The 14,395-nt window shown below is 50.6% G+C and overlaps 2 protein-coding genes across 5 annotated transcripts in view; one reads left to right on the forward strand and one right to left on the reverse strand.

Moving 5' to 3' along the window:
* The window catches only part of ATP1A1 (ATPase Na+/K+ transporting subunit alpha 1), a 30,816-nt gene extending 29,188 nt beyond the window's left edge, over nt 1–1,628 (reverse strand). The window contains exon 1 of one of the 2 annotated variants that reach the window (XM_021088717.1): nt 805–823. In XM_021088717.1, coding sequence (XP_020944376.1) covers nt 805–816 — 12 coding nt within the window. In that variant the 5' untranslated portion in view covers nt 817–823. 2 annotated transcript variants of the gene reach the window in all.
* On the forward strand, nt 1,755–13,200 carry LOC106508382 (proline-rich protein 18-like). Of its 3 annotated transcripts, none has more exons than XM_021089985.1 (4): nt 1,755–2,309; nt 10,305–10,376; nt 10,960–11,076; nt 12,210–13,200. In XM_021089985.1, the coding sequence occupies exons 1-3, from the start codon at nt 1,757–1,759 to the stop codon at nt 10,995–10,997; spliced, it is 663 nt and encodes a 220-aa protein (XP_020945644.1). In that variant the 5' UTR covers nt 1,755–1,756; the 3' UTR covers nt 10,998–11,076; nt 12,210–13,200. The 3 variants fall into 3 exon arrangements, with proteins under 3 accessions (XP_020945644.1, XP_020945642.1, XP_020945645.1); XM_021089983.1 differs by having other exon boundaries at nt 10,957–11,076; nt 12,210–13,199; XM_021089986.1 differs by lacking the exon at nt 12,210–13,200 and having other exon boundaries at nt 10,202–10,376; nt 10,957–11,019.

Below are 14,395 nucleotides of genomic sequence, written 5' to 3' on the forward strand. Positions count from 1 at the left end.
CCTAGGATTTGATGGAGTGGTTCAAGTACAGTCACGAACTCAGTTTCCACCGTGGGCAGTATAGAGGCTAGCACTCAGCTCTTGCCTTCAGCTACTTGACCTGAGCCAGCCCTCCACTTTGGTGCTTTTAAAAGATACAAGTTGTGCATTCCCACTCTTCCTTACTACCAGGTTCAAACCTTTCAATGACCTCCTTCAAAATCCACTTGGCATTTCCAGAGAATGCACCCTCCTTCTCTGCCCATCGCTCACTCCACACCCAGGAGCCTGCCCAACCTTCAAAGACCTACTACGGGCCGGGGACTGTGCAGGCTCTGGACACAATGGAGCAGATGCTCTCCCACTAGTATTCTCATGACCTGGTCATTTTATCTCATTTTTTCTTCTGTTATTTTGTATAAACTTTTCTCAACAGCACTCTTGGCCCCACTGGAGTCCAGGACCTAGTCTCCTGCTGTGGTTACGGGTTATCTCAGCCCCGAGTTATAGAAATGCAGGAACAAGCCGTTGTTCTGGTATCCCCAGAGCGCCCGCTCCTCCGGCCCGGGGGACCCCTCGTTGCTTCCGACCCCTCTTCCGCGGGTGGGCGCTCCCACCGCGTTGCCCCGCCTCCCGTTCTTTTTCGGGTTTATTGTACCCGGAGGCCCGGGTGGATCTGCTTGTGCTCCTTCCTGCCTCATCGCTCTAAAAAACTTACACATACCCTCCCCACCCTCAAGATGACCACACCAGTGGCTCCAGCTGCCTCCCGGGAGCATCCTGTGTTTAATGGAAAGGGGCCCATTAAAGCTCTCAAAAGTATACCTTAAAGGCCATCTTAGGGCGAAGACACACCCTTTCTGGCACCAGCCCGCCAGACCGGCTCCGCAGTAAGGGGAAGCCAGTTTTTTCCTTTGGGGAAGGGCGGCCACCTCTCCGGGCAACTGGCTAAGCCCTGGCGCCTCCAGGAGAAAAAGCCTGGGACCCTAAGGCCGCCCCCGCATCGGAAGACCCCCATCGCCCAGGCCGGAGCCGCGGCGGGAACTACAGCCCGGGAAGGGGCCGGGTAGAGCGCCCCAGGGGAAGGGGAGGAGCACGCCTTTCCTCGGGGCACGGAGGGCGGAGGGAAAAAGGAAGGCGAGAGACGGGAGGTGAGGGCGGGCGGAGGGAGGGAAGGGAGGAGGGAGGGAGCGGGTTGGGGATGCCGCCGGCAGCCCGCTCCTAGCCGGGGAGGCCCAGCGGCTGTCCTTCCTCTGCCTCCGGGGCCTGCGACTCCCGAGCGCCGCCTCCAGGAGCCCAGGGCCCGCGACGCGTTCGGGCTCGGGGGCCCGCAGTCCTTCTCCAGGCTCTGCGCACCGCCTGGGGCTGCCCCGCTCCGGGCCCTCGGCTCTCCCTTCCCCCGCCCGCCCCTCATTACAGCGCTCCCTCCATTTCCAAAGTGCGTCGTCTTTTAAGCCTCTCTGCTCTGCCAACCCATTCCGCGCCGCGCCGCTTCCTCCTCCTCCGCCTCCCGCTGGCTGCGGTCGCCCTCCTGACTTCCTCCTCTTCCTCCTCCTCCCCTCCAGGGCTCCCCGCACCCCTCCCCAGGCTCGCTGGACACTCACCCCCTTCCCCATAGTGGCGGTGGTCTGTGTCCCGCGCCGGGTCCTGTTGCTTGAGAATCAGAGAGAAAAGAGAGCGGCTCCCGGCCAAGCAAGAGCGGCCGGGGGAGCGGAGAGGAGGGAGCTAGGGCTGCTGCGGGGCGGGAAGGAGGGAAGACGGCCGGCGGCTCGGGCCGATGCCACTGCTGCTGCCGCCGCCGCCGCCGCCGCCGCCGGGGCTGCTACCGCTGCTGCTGCCACGTGTCCGCCTCCTCCCGCCGCTGCTCTGCGCCCCAGACCCCGCCGCAGCTCAAGCCCGCGCCTCCTCCTCACTTCCTAAAATATGCAACCTGCGTGCTGGCCCCGCCCACGCCGCGGCACGTCACCGTTACCGGAGCAACCTGACACCGGCCGCGGGCCTGACTCCGCCCCCGCTTCAAACCCCACCCCCGCAGGCCCGGGGCCGCGCCGGCTGCGGCCGGTCGGGGCTCCCGGCAGGAGGGCGCCGGGGCCTGGGGCGCGCGTGCCCAAGTCCCGAGAGGCGGCGGCTGCGCCACTGCGGGGCGCGGCGACTCGCTGGGCAGCGGGGACTCGGCGGCCCTGCAGCTCTCGCGTCCCTCCTCCTGCCTCCCTGCGTGACCCGCCTGCTTTGGAGGGCACGCAAGGTCCGCAGTGGGTGCGGGGACGTCCGCAGAACTGGGCCCCCGAATCTCCGTGGACCTGGGACAGAAACCACGCGCTGGAGCATCTGTGGGTATCCGGGAGCTCCTCTGGGACTAAGGGAAGCGCGGGGATGGGGGGGTGGGGGTTGGGTGTGCCTGCAGCCAGCGCCCGCAGGAGGGACTCCGCCTTCCTGCGGAGTCCAGGCCCCGCGTCCACCTGCGGATGGCCTTCCCAGCCAGTCCTTTGGTGCCCCTCTGAATGCCTTCTCTGGTCTTGGGGTCTCCGTTATCCACAACCCATAGGGCTTGAGCTGGCTTTGCCAGAGGTCCCAAGACCCCCCCCCCCGCCGCCGCCGCCGCCGCCGCCGCCTTCAAGACCCCCAAATGTCAATCCAAAGGGCCTGCAGTGAATTCATTCATGCCACTGTGTGAATGAAAGTTGTTTGTCCAGATTGGGGGTTCGCTTTTGAGAGAAGGAATACTTGAAGCCCAATATCTTTAGCAAAAGGGGATCCTTGGAGAGGGACTATTAGTGGGCCTGTCTCACGCCTCTCCTTGCCTGCCCTCTGACATAGCAGGACCTCTTTCTGCCTAGGAGTGGGTGCTGTGAGGGACCTGCGCCTGCAGTGTGGTGACGGGCCCAGGACCACCCGCCCAAGAGCCCTAGCCAGGCTCTGCTGAGCCGCTTTCCTCCCACTACAGCTTCTGCAGAGGCTGCAGTGGCTGGAGGTCTCCAACAGTTAAAAAACAAAGTATTATTAACAATGTTTTCAGGAAGTCAGGCATACTCTGGGAAAGCACAAGATTTGCAGGAGAAAATCACTCCATATCTCTGGGAATTCCAACAAGAAACACAGAAAACATTCACTTCCTAAGCAAGTTAAAACTAGTCCTGTCGACATCAAGTATTAATTTAACATGAATAAATAAAGGTGTGAAGCTTGAAAGAAATGGAGGAGGGAAGGAAGAATGAAAAACAAAGGAGGGAAAACTAGCAACTGTGCTATCAGTTAGACCATGAGGGTAAGTCTTGCTCCTTAGAAGAAACTGTTTCTTCCATGAGTCTCTTTCCCTTTGCCCAAGAATGCATTGTCAAGAACTGGTGCCTCCTCCATCTTCAGGCTTGGTTAAATCAGTGCAGACCCTGAAGAGCAAAGGCATTGTAAACGGAATTCAAATTCATGACTGCTGGAGAAAAGAGCCCCCACATCCAGAACAGGGTTCCCAATGCCGCTAATTCAACAGAAGGAATTTATGGAGCGTGATCAGGGCTCTGTCTCCAAGGGTCTAGAAAATGCTGTATTGGCATCCCCCATTACTGCTAACCTGTAGGAGGCTTTTCCTTGCTAAAGATCTCTGTTTGTTTGAAATTACTTATCCCTTGGTCTGAATGGAAAAAGCACACAGCAAGAACGACAACATGCAGAAAGTCTCAACAGTGTAGATTTCTCCTGCGAAAGGATCACCTTTTCCTCCCTTAATAAGAAAATTAGCTTTTTTTTTTTTTTTTTTTTTGGTTCAGCAGTATAACCCTGAGAGATCAAGACATGTCCCGTGGTCTCTACAGCTGTTTCTTTGGCAGCTGAAGATTGCCGAAGGTCCTTCCTGGAGGACCTCCGAGCTCTAGCTGCGTTCCAGAGTGGGGAAAAGGCATAAGATAAGAAATATTGGGACTCCCCATTGTGGCTTAGCATTAAGCGACCGAACTAGTATTCATGAGGGTGAAGGTTCGATCCCTGGCCTTGCTCATTGGGTTAAGGTCTGGCATTGCCATCAGCCATGGGGTAGGTTGCAATCGTGGCTAGGATCCAGGGTTGCCATTGCTGTGGTGTAGGCTGACAGCTACAGCTCTGATTCAGCCCTAGCCTGGGAACTTCCATATGCTGCAAGTGAGGCCCTAAAAAAAGAGAAGGTATCAGAAATATTAACTAAAATCTGTATTTTTGCCTTCTCCTCCACAAGCACTTTTGCATATAAAAGTCCCTGGGATTCTCACAAATCCAGAAGGTAAAAGGCTTTAGCTGTATTTTACGGAGTGCGGCAAACTGGAGGTTTGAGGATTTGTACTAATAAGGCCACTCGGCTAGTGATGGGAGAGCCTGGTCTCAAAATTGCAAGATGGGAAACACTTCCTACTTGTAAAGTTGGCTCTCTGAACCTAGCACCGAGGAAGTTTTGGTGGGAGAATTGCAGGTGCTTTCTTTTTTTTCTTCTTTTTACAGCCCCACCTGAGACATATGGAAGTGCCCGAGCCCAGGGTGGAATCAGAGCTAGAGCTGTGGTCTACACCACAACCATGGCAACACCAGATCCGAGCTGCGTCTTCCACCTGGGCCACAGTTTGTGGCAATACTGGATTCTTAACCCATTGGGCGAGGCTAGGGGTGAACCTCACAGAGATGCTGGGTCCTTGACTTGCTGAGCCACAATGGGACTCCTGCAGTTGCTTTCAGTATTGCTGTCCTCACAAATATAAAGGGTCTCCACGTGCCTCTCTCCTCTCTCATAAGCAAGAAGACCTGGGCAAGAGCTTTTTCTGCCTATTCCAACTCTTTATCCATCTATTGTGTATCACCATAAGGCAGAAAACCATTTGTTTTCTAGAAATGCCTGATATAGATCAACAAACACTCCCCCTTCCCTGTTCTGACCCACCTGATCCCACCTCTGGAGGCAAATCCTATTCTGTTTTCTCGTTTGCTTTTCTCCTCTTTTTTTTTTTTTTTTTTTTTTTTTTGTCTTTTTAGGGCCCACCTGCAGCATATCGAGGTTCCCAGGCTAGGGATTGAATCAGAGCTACAGCCACTGGCCTACACCACAGCCACAACAATTGGAGCTGCTTCTGCGACCTCCACCACAGCTCATGGCAATGCCAGACCCTTAACCCACTGAGTGAGGCAAGGAATGAAACCTGCATCCTCATGGATGCTAGTCAGATTCGTTTCTGCTGTGCCATGACTGGAACGCCCCTATTCCATTTTCAAGTCATGTGATAATGCTATTTTTCATTTCAGTCCTACTGAAAGAAACAACAGAAAATTTCAGATTATCCGAAAGGCCTTGCTATTGCTCCTCTAAAGCTGATGTTTCTATAAACGCTACACTCAAGTGTTACGATCTAGGCTCATCTGGGCAATTTTATGGGGTGTTTTTAGAGGTAAAGTGTATTGCCAGGTGCTGAGGACAAATTTTAAGAGGTGAAGGGGAAAACAGGGTAAAGAGGCAGAAGTTGCAAACTTTTTATGGGAAAGAATGATGGAAAGAATCCCTGCCTGGTTGTACTATGAAGCCCTGGACATACCTATAAAATTGACAAAGGGATGCCATGGCCAGAACTGAGGTGCAGAAGTGTCAGGTGCAAGAGAGATGCCTTGGGACACAGGTGACCAAAGGGGAAATATCACTGGGGGGGGAGGGGGACAGGCTTCTTTCCTCCTCTTGGGAGAGGTTTCTGAATGGAGTTTTAGAGTGCAAACACTTCCCTTATTTTATATGAAGAAACTGAGGAGTGATTGGCACTGGATAGTCCCAGGACACTGGTAGAACTATCCTGCACCTTTTTGTCCCCCTCCCTCCCTCCCTCCCTTCCTTCCTTTCTCTTCTTCTTTTGCTTTTTAGGGCAGCACCTGCAGCATATGGAAGTTCCCAAGCTAGGGGTCGAATCAGAGCTACAGCTGCAGCCACAGCCACAGCCACAGCAGATCCAAGCCCTGTCTTCGACCTACACTGCAGCTCACAGCAATGTCAGATCCTCAACCCAATGAGTGAGGCCAGGGATCGAACCTACATCCTCACGGATGCTAGTCAAGTTCTTAACCCGCTGAGCCACAACAGGAACTCCTATTGTGCACCTTTTTGAACTTCCAGAGCAGTATTGAGGGTAAAAAAGAACTCTAGAAGAGAAGGTGGGGCAATTTCAGCCTCTCTATTCCATCTACCTTTTATCCTATCAGCTCTGATTAAGCACCTAGCTGGGGAACCATTAAACTGATTGGTCCAGCAACTCAGCACTTAGAGCCCCCCAAGGCTGCCAAGTGTGGAGGATTTGACAAAACCACGGAGGGTTGGCCCAGTCATTGTGAATAGTCAGCAGATGTCTGAAAAATATGATGCAAGTCAGTATTTTGAGCCAAGAGTGCTAGCACTTTGAGTAAGTACTTGCTGAAATGAATAAACATGCCATTGCAATTAAGGGCTTTAGAAGAAGAGTTGGAGCCTACACGAAGTTAGCATTTTCCATTGGAAGCAAACATTTGGAGATCAATGAGCTAAGGATCTGGAAAGACAGAAGTCTCTTTGGCCCAGCTTGCACTAGAGGTAGCATGGAAATAATCTGAGGCATGCATCTTTATCTCTCCCTCTCTCTCTCTCTCTCTCTCTCTCTCTTTTTTTTTTTTTTTTTTTTTTTGGCTGTGCCTGCAGCATGTAGAAGTTCTCAGGCCAGGGATTGAACCTGTTCCACAGCAGGGACCAGGGCTGCTGCAGTGATAGTGCCAGATCCTTAATCTGCTGGGCCACAAGGGAACTCCAGCATCTTTATCTTTTACCATTTCCTTGGGGGTACCAAGAAAGCCACTTAGCTGCCACTTAGCTTCATTAAAGCCAACCTTGTAACCATTCCACGCTTCCACCTAGCCAGTGTCTGTCCTGCCATTGCAAGTCTATTTCCACCCCGCCACCGCTGCCCCCCACCTAGCAGCAGGTACATTACGTCCTGCTTTAGAAGCCCAGTTCTAGGTAGATAGCGGGCCATCAATGATCTATCAGCTAGATCATTCTGACTCCTGAAACTTTTCCTCCCCAGTTTTCCATTTATCTCTTAACTCCCCTTTTAAAGCTCTCGTAAACATATTTTCTTCTGTTAATGATTTTTGAAGCCCGTAAGTTTTGCCTCTGGAAATTTAGAAAAGTCGACATTTACTTGGTGCCAGTCCTGGGGGCTGTTATCAACCACAGTGAGCCAAGTCTTTCGTCTTTTCCTCAGCATTCCTTCAATACAACCGCCACTTCAATAATCTGCTCTTATTAATAGCAGTCTTTGTAAATAAAACAGTTATAAAGGATTCTTTAGCTGTCTCCCAAGTATTTTACATCAGGTCCTGAAATTAAATTGATTTTACACCAGAATTCCACGTTCTTTTTCCAGCACTCTCCCCCCCACACACTGCTCCTCCCCTCACCCCATTCAAAACATTATTAAATGTTACGGTATCTTGGCATGTCAAAAACTCATCCTTTGTTTGCTGGAAACAACAACCACTGGGGCATTGCAAGCAAAATTTAAATGGTAACATGGGAGTTCCCACTGTGGCTCAGGGGTAATGAACCTGACTAGCATCCATGAGGATGTGGGTTTGATCCCTGGCCCTGCTCAGGGGGTTGAGGATCCCTCGTTGCATTGAGCTGTGGTGTAGGTTGCAGATGAGGCTTGGATCTAGGTGTGACTGTGGCTGTGGCGTAGGCTGGAAGCTGTAACTCCAGTTCAACCCCTAGCCTGGGAGCCTCCATATGCAGCAGGTGCGGCCCTAAAAAGAAAAAAGAATTAAATAGCAACAAACCAGAGAACTGGAAGGAATCTTCTATTGCTGGAGTCCTATCTGCACCCAGGCAGTAGAGATGTGGCTTCAGGCAGGCTCACAGCCCAGCCTGGGCAAGCTGGAGGCAGAGAAGAGGCAGCAGAAATAACTGTCAGCAAACCCTGCTTGGTCTCAGAGGAATACAGCCAGGAGCACAAAGGAAATGAGTCCTACCACTGGGCTGGATAGGTGTGCTATTCTTGGCCTTTAAATCTTCCATGGAAAAACAGTTGAGAAAGTTCTGTGAAAGCCGGTTCCACGGAGAATAGTCCTCTTCCATAGATGCCTTTGTACTCAGAGTTTCAGGGACTCTGCTAGATTTTTCCCTTCCGTGGAGTGAAGGAGGGAATACAAAACTATCAAAAAGTGGTTTGGTTCATTTACAAAAGTCTTGGGGGGGGTTTCGTAACAGAAAAACCCTTAGAAAGTAACCCCGAAGTAGGTCAGGTACAAAAATAGTAACCAGCTCAATTCACTTTTAACTGCTTAGGTTTTACTCTGGAGGCTGCCATTTGGTTGATGGGTAACCTCCACATGTGGGCTTTTACTGATAAGCCCCCAAGGAGAGTTCCACCTCTTTCTTCCCCTCTCCAACCCCTGCTTCTGGCACTCTATGCTGTTTAACAGAAGTAACAGCTAGTTCACGAGAAAAAAACAAAAAAAAAAAAACCCACAAAAACAAAACCAAAACCCCAGAACAGCCAATACTGGGCATCTACTGAACTGTGCTTGGTGTAGCTGAGACACATTCTCCACCCTCAAATAATTCACCATCTGGCATAAAGAAAGACATGCAAAGAGATATTAGGAATACAGTAAGAGGTGCTATGTCTATGCAGCGTTATTCTGGGCCAGGAAGAAAGAAACGGTCCATTCCTCCTGCAGAGCTGGAGAGGCTTCCCTGGCTGGTCTTGAGAGATGGAGGGGACTTCTTGAAGCAGAGTCTCATCTTGTATATGTGTGCAAGTGTGTAAGTGTTTGTGTAGGGGGGTGGCTGCAAGCAAAACCAGCAGCCAGCATGAGACCTTCAGGACCTGAACTAACTTAGTCTGTTGGAGGACTGACCAGTAGTTTAAAATTGCTGGCGCGTAGGTTGTGTGAGAGAACGGAGCAGGAGAGAAGCCTGGAGAGGTGAGCAGGGTCCAGACTGTGGAGGACTTGGATACCATTCTAAGGGCTTGGACTTTATCCCGCAGGCGGTCGGGAGACACTGCAGGGTTTGAAGCAGGGAGGTGGCATGATCAGATTTGTGCTTGGAAAGATTTTTCTGGTAGTACCAGAACCGTGGGATAAGCTTTCACAGTCAGTGCATTTGCCAAAGCTTTTCTGATCAGCTTATCGAATTCAGAATCTCAAGACATCTACGTTTTCCCACATAGCTTTGACATGGCATGCCGATTTATTTTCTTCCTTTTTTGTGCACACACATGCATGTCTGCATCCCCATTATAATCCCAATTATCCACTCCTTCCCCCCAAACAGAGGCTTTTAAATTGCTGGGTATGATGGAAAACTGGGATTGGGACAGGATTTTAACAATCTGTTAGTATACACGTCCCTGACCTTGGAAGTTGGTTCAGTTTGCTGGGAAGGCACATGAATTTTACCCCATTTTCCTAGGTTTCTTTTTTCTTTCTTTCTTTCTTTCTTGCATTTTAGGGCAGTACTCACGGAGATTCCCAGGCTAGGGGTCGAATCAGAGCTACAGCTGCTGGCCCCAGCCCCAGCCATGCAGAATCCCAGCTGTGTCTGCGACCTCCACCACAGCTCATGGCAGCACTGGAGCCTCAACCCACTGCGCAAGGCCAGGGATCGAACCCGCAACCTCGTGGTTCCTAGTCCGATTCGTTTCTGCTACACCACAACGGGATCTCCTCAGAGACCCGCTTTTGACGCAATTCCACCAACTAAAGAAAACTTAAGCCACCTGGTTCCCCACCTCACATGCAAAGACCAGGGCTCTAGAGGATTCTTAATTCCAAATTAAGGAATAATTTGGTTTCCACGGTCCAGATAGTTCCAATAAAAGATGTCCCTGTGTCAACAAATTTCATCCCTCAATTTTTGTGGCAAGTCCCTGTCCATTTGACATTTGGCAGCTGGTGGTGGACATGGCAGTAGAGGTGGGGGTGGAGATGGTGGCGGAGGGGGGGCGGTCGTGAGGGCAAACAGTTGATCCAGAAACAGGATGCCAATCAAACACCTCCTTCAGGAGACAGCATTTTCCTTATTCACACAAAGCTTATGCGTCTATTTTATCTGTAAGCCGACCGCCTGGCTGCTGTGAGAATCAATTGACGTGATACTCTTAAGAAAACATTGCCTGTCACATAGTAACAGCTCAAAAAGTGTAGGGAATGATCTTGTCTTGATTTCAAATTCCTACTCCACCTGGGGAAACAGGGTTCAAGGAAGGATGAAGGCGTGCACAGAAATTTGTCTAGAAGAGGAGGGAGTGAGAACCGAATCTGCTTGAGGCTGGCTTTCCTCTCCCCCCTCCCCCCAGCAACCTCTGTCTCCAACAACCGGTCCACAGCCAGCTTGCGGCAGAAACCAGAGCACAGACTGCAGGGGCCGGGTGAGTAGAGGCCAGACAACACTCCACCTGTCTGAGCTGGTTATCACCAAACCGCAGGTGAGAACCCGGGAAATAAGCCCTGCCCTAAAACACAGCAGCACCGGCCTTGCGGAGAAAATTTCATTTTCAAATTAAGAAGCCTGAATGTCCATGGTCTGGACGGCAGGGGCTGATGCAACACAACCTCCTCAAGAAAAAGAAAGCATTTGTCTCCAAGTGCAATTTAAAACCTTTAAAGCCTTTTCTTATTTCTCCCTTAAAAAAAAAAAAAGAGAAAAAACCACCAAAAAAGAAAGATACCATCTGCTAATGCAATCGCTAATTGGCAAGGGAGAGTTCTTACATGTTCCTACCAACAGACCCAAGAGGAGGCTGGCTTTCAGGACCATCACTCCTGTTCCTGGAATAAGCAGCCGAGTCTGCCAGGCACCACGCTGCAGGCTGGAGCTGAGGGGAGCTGGGGTGGGCCAGGGATCCACTTCCCTCACATGCCTCTAATCTCATCAACCAGAAGTGCCCAGATTCAATATATTCTCTTCCCCTTTTGTTTTTTCAAAATTAAAAAAAAAAAAAAAAAAAGAAGAAGAAGAAGAAGAAGAAAGAGTGATGTTAAAATTTTGAATTCAGAAACAGTTGCCATGTGGGGAATTGATTTTGGCTTGAAACAGGCCACCCGCTTCTCATCAGTGGCTCCTGGCAGGTATGGAAGTGTCAGCTAAGGTCTTGCATTGACTTCTAAACACTAGACTTAGTGGTCCTACGAACCAGGCAGGACATCTGGGCCCTGCATTTACATGCATAGGCAGAGCTGGTGTCAAGCAGGAGGGCTGGCAAGGACCAGACAGATAAGGAAAGAGGATGCTGGGAACTTGGGTGGCCTTGAGTACAAAGGAAAGTCCTTGCACTTCCCTTTGAGTCATTTCCCTGTATCTGAAATGTCTACAACAGAACTGAGGGCAATTAGGAGCTGGGCTCAGGCAGCAGGTGATACTTGAGTTGGGAGGGGAGCTATGCATGGGACAGAAATCTTGCTTGCAGGTAATTTGGGTTTTACAAGGGACAATAAACTTCAGGAATGAGAATTCTACACTACAGATAATGTGGTCTGCCCTCCTCAGACGAATTGAGTCTTCTAGGCTGTATGTGCTGTCGTGGGTGACACAGACTAACTGCTTAGTGTCGAAACAAGACCCCAGCCCCTTCTCTTTTCACCATGCCATCCTGTTTCCTTAGCTCTAGGACAGCGCGAAACCATCTACTCAAGGACAGAGATACTTTGCTTCCATACGCAAAACAATGAGGATTATCCAATACATGCAATTTAAAGGACCAGTTTTTTTTTTTTTTTTTTTTTTTTTTTTTTTTTAGGGGCAGACTCGTGGCCTATGGAGGTTCCCAGGCTAGCGGTCCAGTTGAGCTACAGCTGCCAGCCTATGGCACAGCCACAGCAACAACAGATCCGAGCCACATCTGTGACCCACACCACAGCTCACGGCAACACTGGATCCTTAACCCACAGAGCAAGGCCAGGGATTGAACCCGCAACCTATGGTTCCTAGTTGGATTCGTTTCCACTGCGCCACAATGGGAACTCCAGGACCGGGTTTTTTTAGAATAGACTCTTCCATGATGCTTGTATAGGTTCATCTTAAAAATCTCCCTCGACCTCTTTTCAGTCATTTCTCAAGGGCGCTGCACCTGAAGACACGCACACACACATGTATCCACACACATAGTCACAAACATTACTGTTGTGAATTTAGAGAATTTAAGGAAGGCTCTTCCTTTTTTCAAAACGGCATCTTGGTAAAATTAAATGAAAACCTCTTGCAGGGTTCCCGGGCTCAGGACACGCCTCCTCCACTCATTTCCTGGGAAGTCTGTTCCTCTGAGGGCCATCTCCTCGCCCTTGCATCACACCTGGATGCGGTTTCCTTGAGCTGCTGGGTGGCGTTGCCCTGCTCCACTCACTCCACGGCTGTCTTGGCTCCAACATCCCCTGCCTTTCCTCCTGCTCCTGCCAGCTGATGGAGAAGGGGCATTCTGAAGAGAGCAGAGGGCAGTAGCATGGGGCCGGGGCCTGGGGGTGGAGCTGGGGTGAAGCTCAGGCAGATAACAGGGGTCAAGGGGGGTCTGAGGCAGCCAGAACCGCCTCCACGAGCCTGTTCCAGCTCCCAGCAGGCTCACTTAGGCTCCCTCGGCCGCCTGGCTCAGATCTCTTTTCTTAATCCAATAAAGGGGCACTTGCCTACTTTTGAAAAGGTGCCATCGGATTATTTCTTGCCCCATATCCTGTCCTGAAGCAGTTCAGCTCCAATTTCATCTTCAAGACCAGTTTCTGTCTGATAGGGCTCTTTTGCTATTGACCTAGAATCACTAATATTTTATAGCCCCTGAGCCATTATTGTCTCTTTACGCTCTTTCTTGCCAAATGGACAGCGTCTCAAATCTCCTTGTTCTTTCCTCCACTCTTGTTTCTCTCTCTGCTGCCACAACATCCATCTACCCACAGCGCCACCTTTATGCAGGACAGCCTTTCCTCCGGGCTTCTCTGATAAATTCAATCAGGAAAACTGTCTGCCTGCTTCGAGATCCATGCTTAAAGGACTTTGCATTAGAGGTGGTGGGCAGTGAAGTACTGATTCTAGATCCTTCTGCAGGGTGTCAGCAGGACCCAGGAGCCCCAGTGCCCTCAGGACAAGAGCTGTTGGCTTAACAACAAAATACTCCCTTTTGTAACACAGGGATGGGAGATTTCTTTGGTAGCCTCAATTGCCATTTTTTTTTTTTCTTTTCTTTTCTTTTTAGGGCTGCACCTGTGGCAATAGGGAGGTTCCCCGGCTAGGAGTCCAATTGGAACTGTGGCTGCTGGCCTACAGCACAGCCACAGAAATGCCAGATCTGAGCCATGTCTATGACCAACACCACAGCTCATGGCAACGCTGGGTCCTTAACCCACTGATCGAGGCCAGGGATCGAACCCACATCCTCATGGATCCTAGTCGGGCTTGATAACCACTGAGCCATGACGGGAACTCCTCATTTTCCTTTTAAGGCTACCCTTCTTACCATAAATCACACCCCACAGAAAATAAAAGGTTGCATTTTTGCGGGAGAACTAGATTGTGATTTTCCCTGGGGGTTGGCCTATAAAAATATCAAGAAAACAAATCTAGTGAAATACTGAAAAATTTCACCCTAAGCTTGGGAATGCATGACTGACTGACCAAAGACCACCCTTCTACCACCATAACAGAAGTCCTGAGACCAGCTGTTCAGCCCATGCTTCTGGCAACTCCCTCTTCCGCTCAATGGCAGGCTATTCCTATGGCTCAGCTATAGGCCACACCCCCTGCTTCTCCATCACTGGTGGATTGTGTGTTTCTGTGGCAGCCATCCCTCCGAAGAAGCCTGAAACCTCAGCCCCTTTTAAAGGGGTCCTTTTATTTAATTCATTAATTTATTTATTTTTGTCTTCTTGCCTTTTCTAGGGCCACTCCCGCGGCACATGGAGGTTCCCAGGCTAAGGGTCAAATCGGAGCTATAGCCGCCAGCCTATGCCAGAGCCACAGCAACTCGGGATCCGAGTCGTGTCTGCACCCTACACCACAGCTCACGGCAATGCCGGATCCTTAACCCACTGAGCAAGGCCAGGGATCGAACCCGCAACCTCATAGTTCCTACTCAGATTCGTTAACCACTGCACCACGACGGGAACTCCCTAAAGGGATCCTTTTAAGTTTCCAAGTACCTTCACTTATTCACTATCCCTTGGTCCCAGAGATCATAACTGTTCTTTAGGGTGGCCCCTCCTGTACCCCTTAAAGGCATCTTCTGCACTTTTGAATAGTTATTCATCTTTTTACTAGCTGGAAAAAACAATTTTTTTTTTTTCTTTTTAAGGTTGCCCCTGAGGCATGTGGAAGTTCCCAGGCTAGGGGTCAAATCAGAGTTGTAGCTGAGGCCCACGCCACAGCCACAGCAACAGAGGATTGGAGCTGCATCTGCAACCTAAACCA

The sequence above is a fragment of the Sus scrofa genome, chromosome 4 (genome assembly GCF_000003025.6).
Source record: "Sus scrofa isolate TJ Tabasco breed Duroc chromosome 4, Sscrofa11.1, whole genome shotgun sequence".
NCBI lineage: Eukaryota > Metazoa > Chordata > Mammalia > Artiodactyla > Suidae > Sus > Sus scrofa.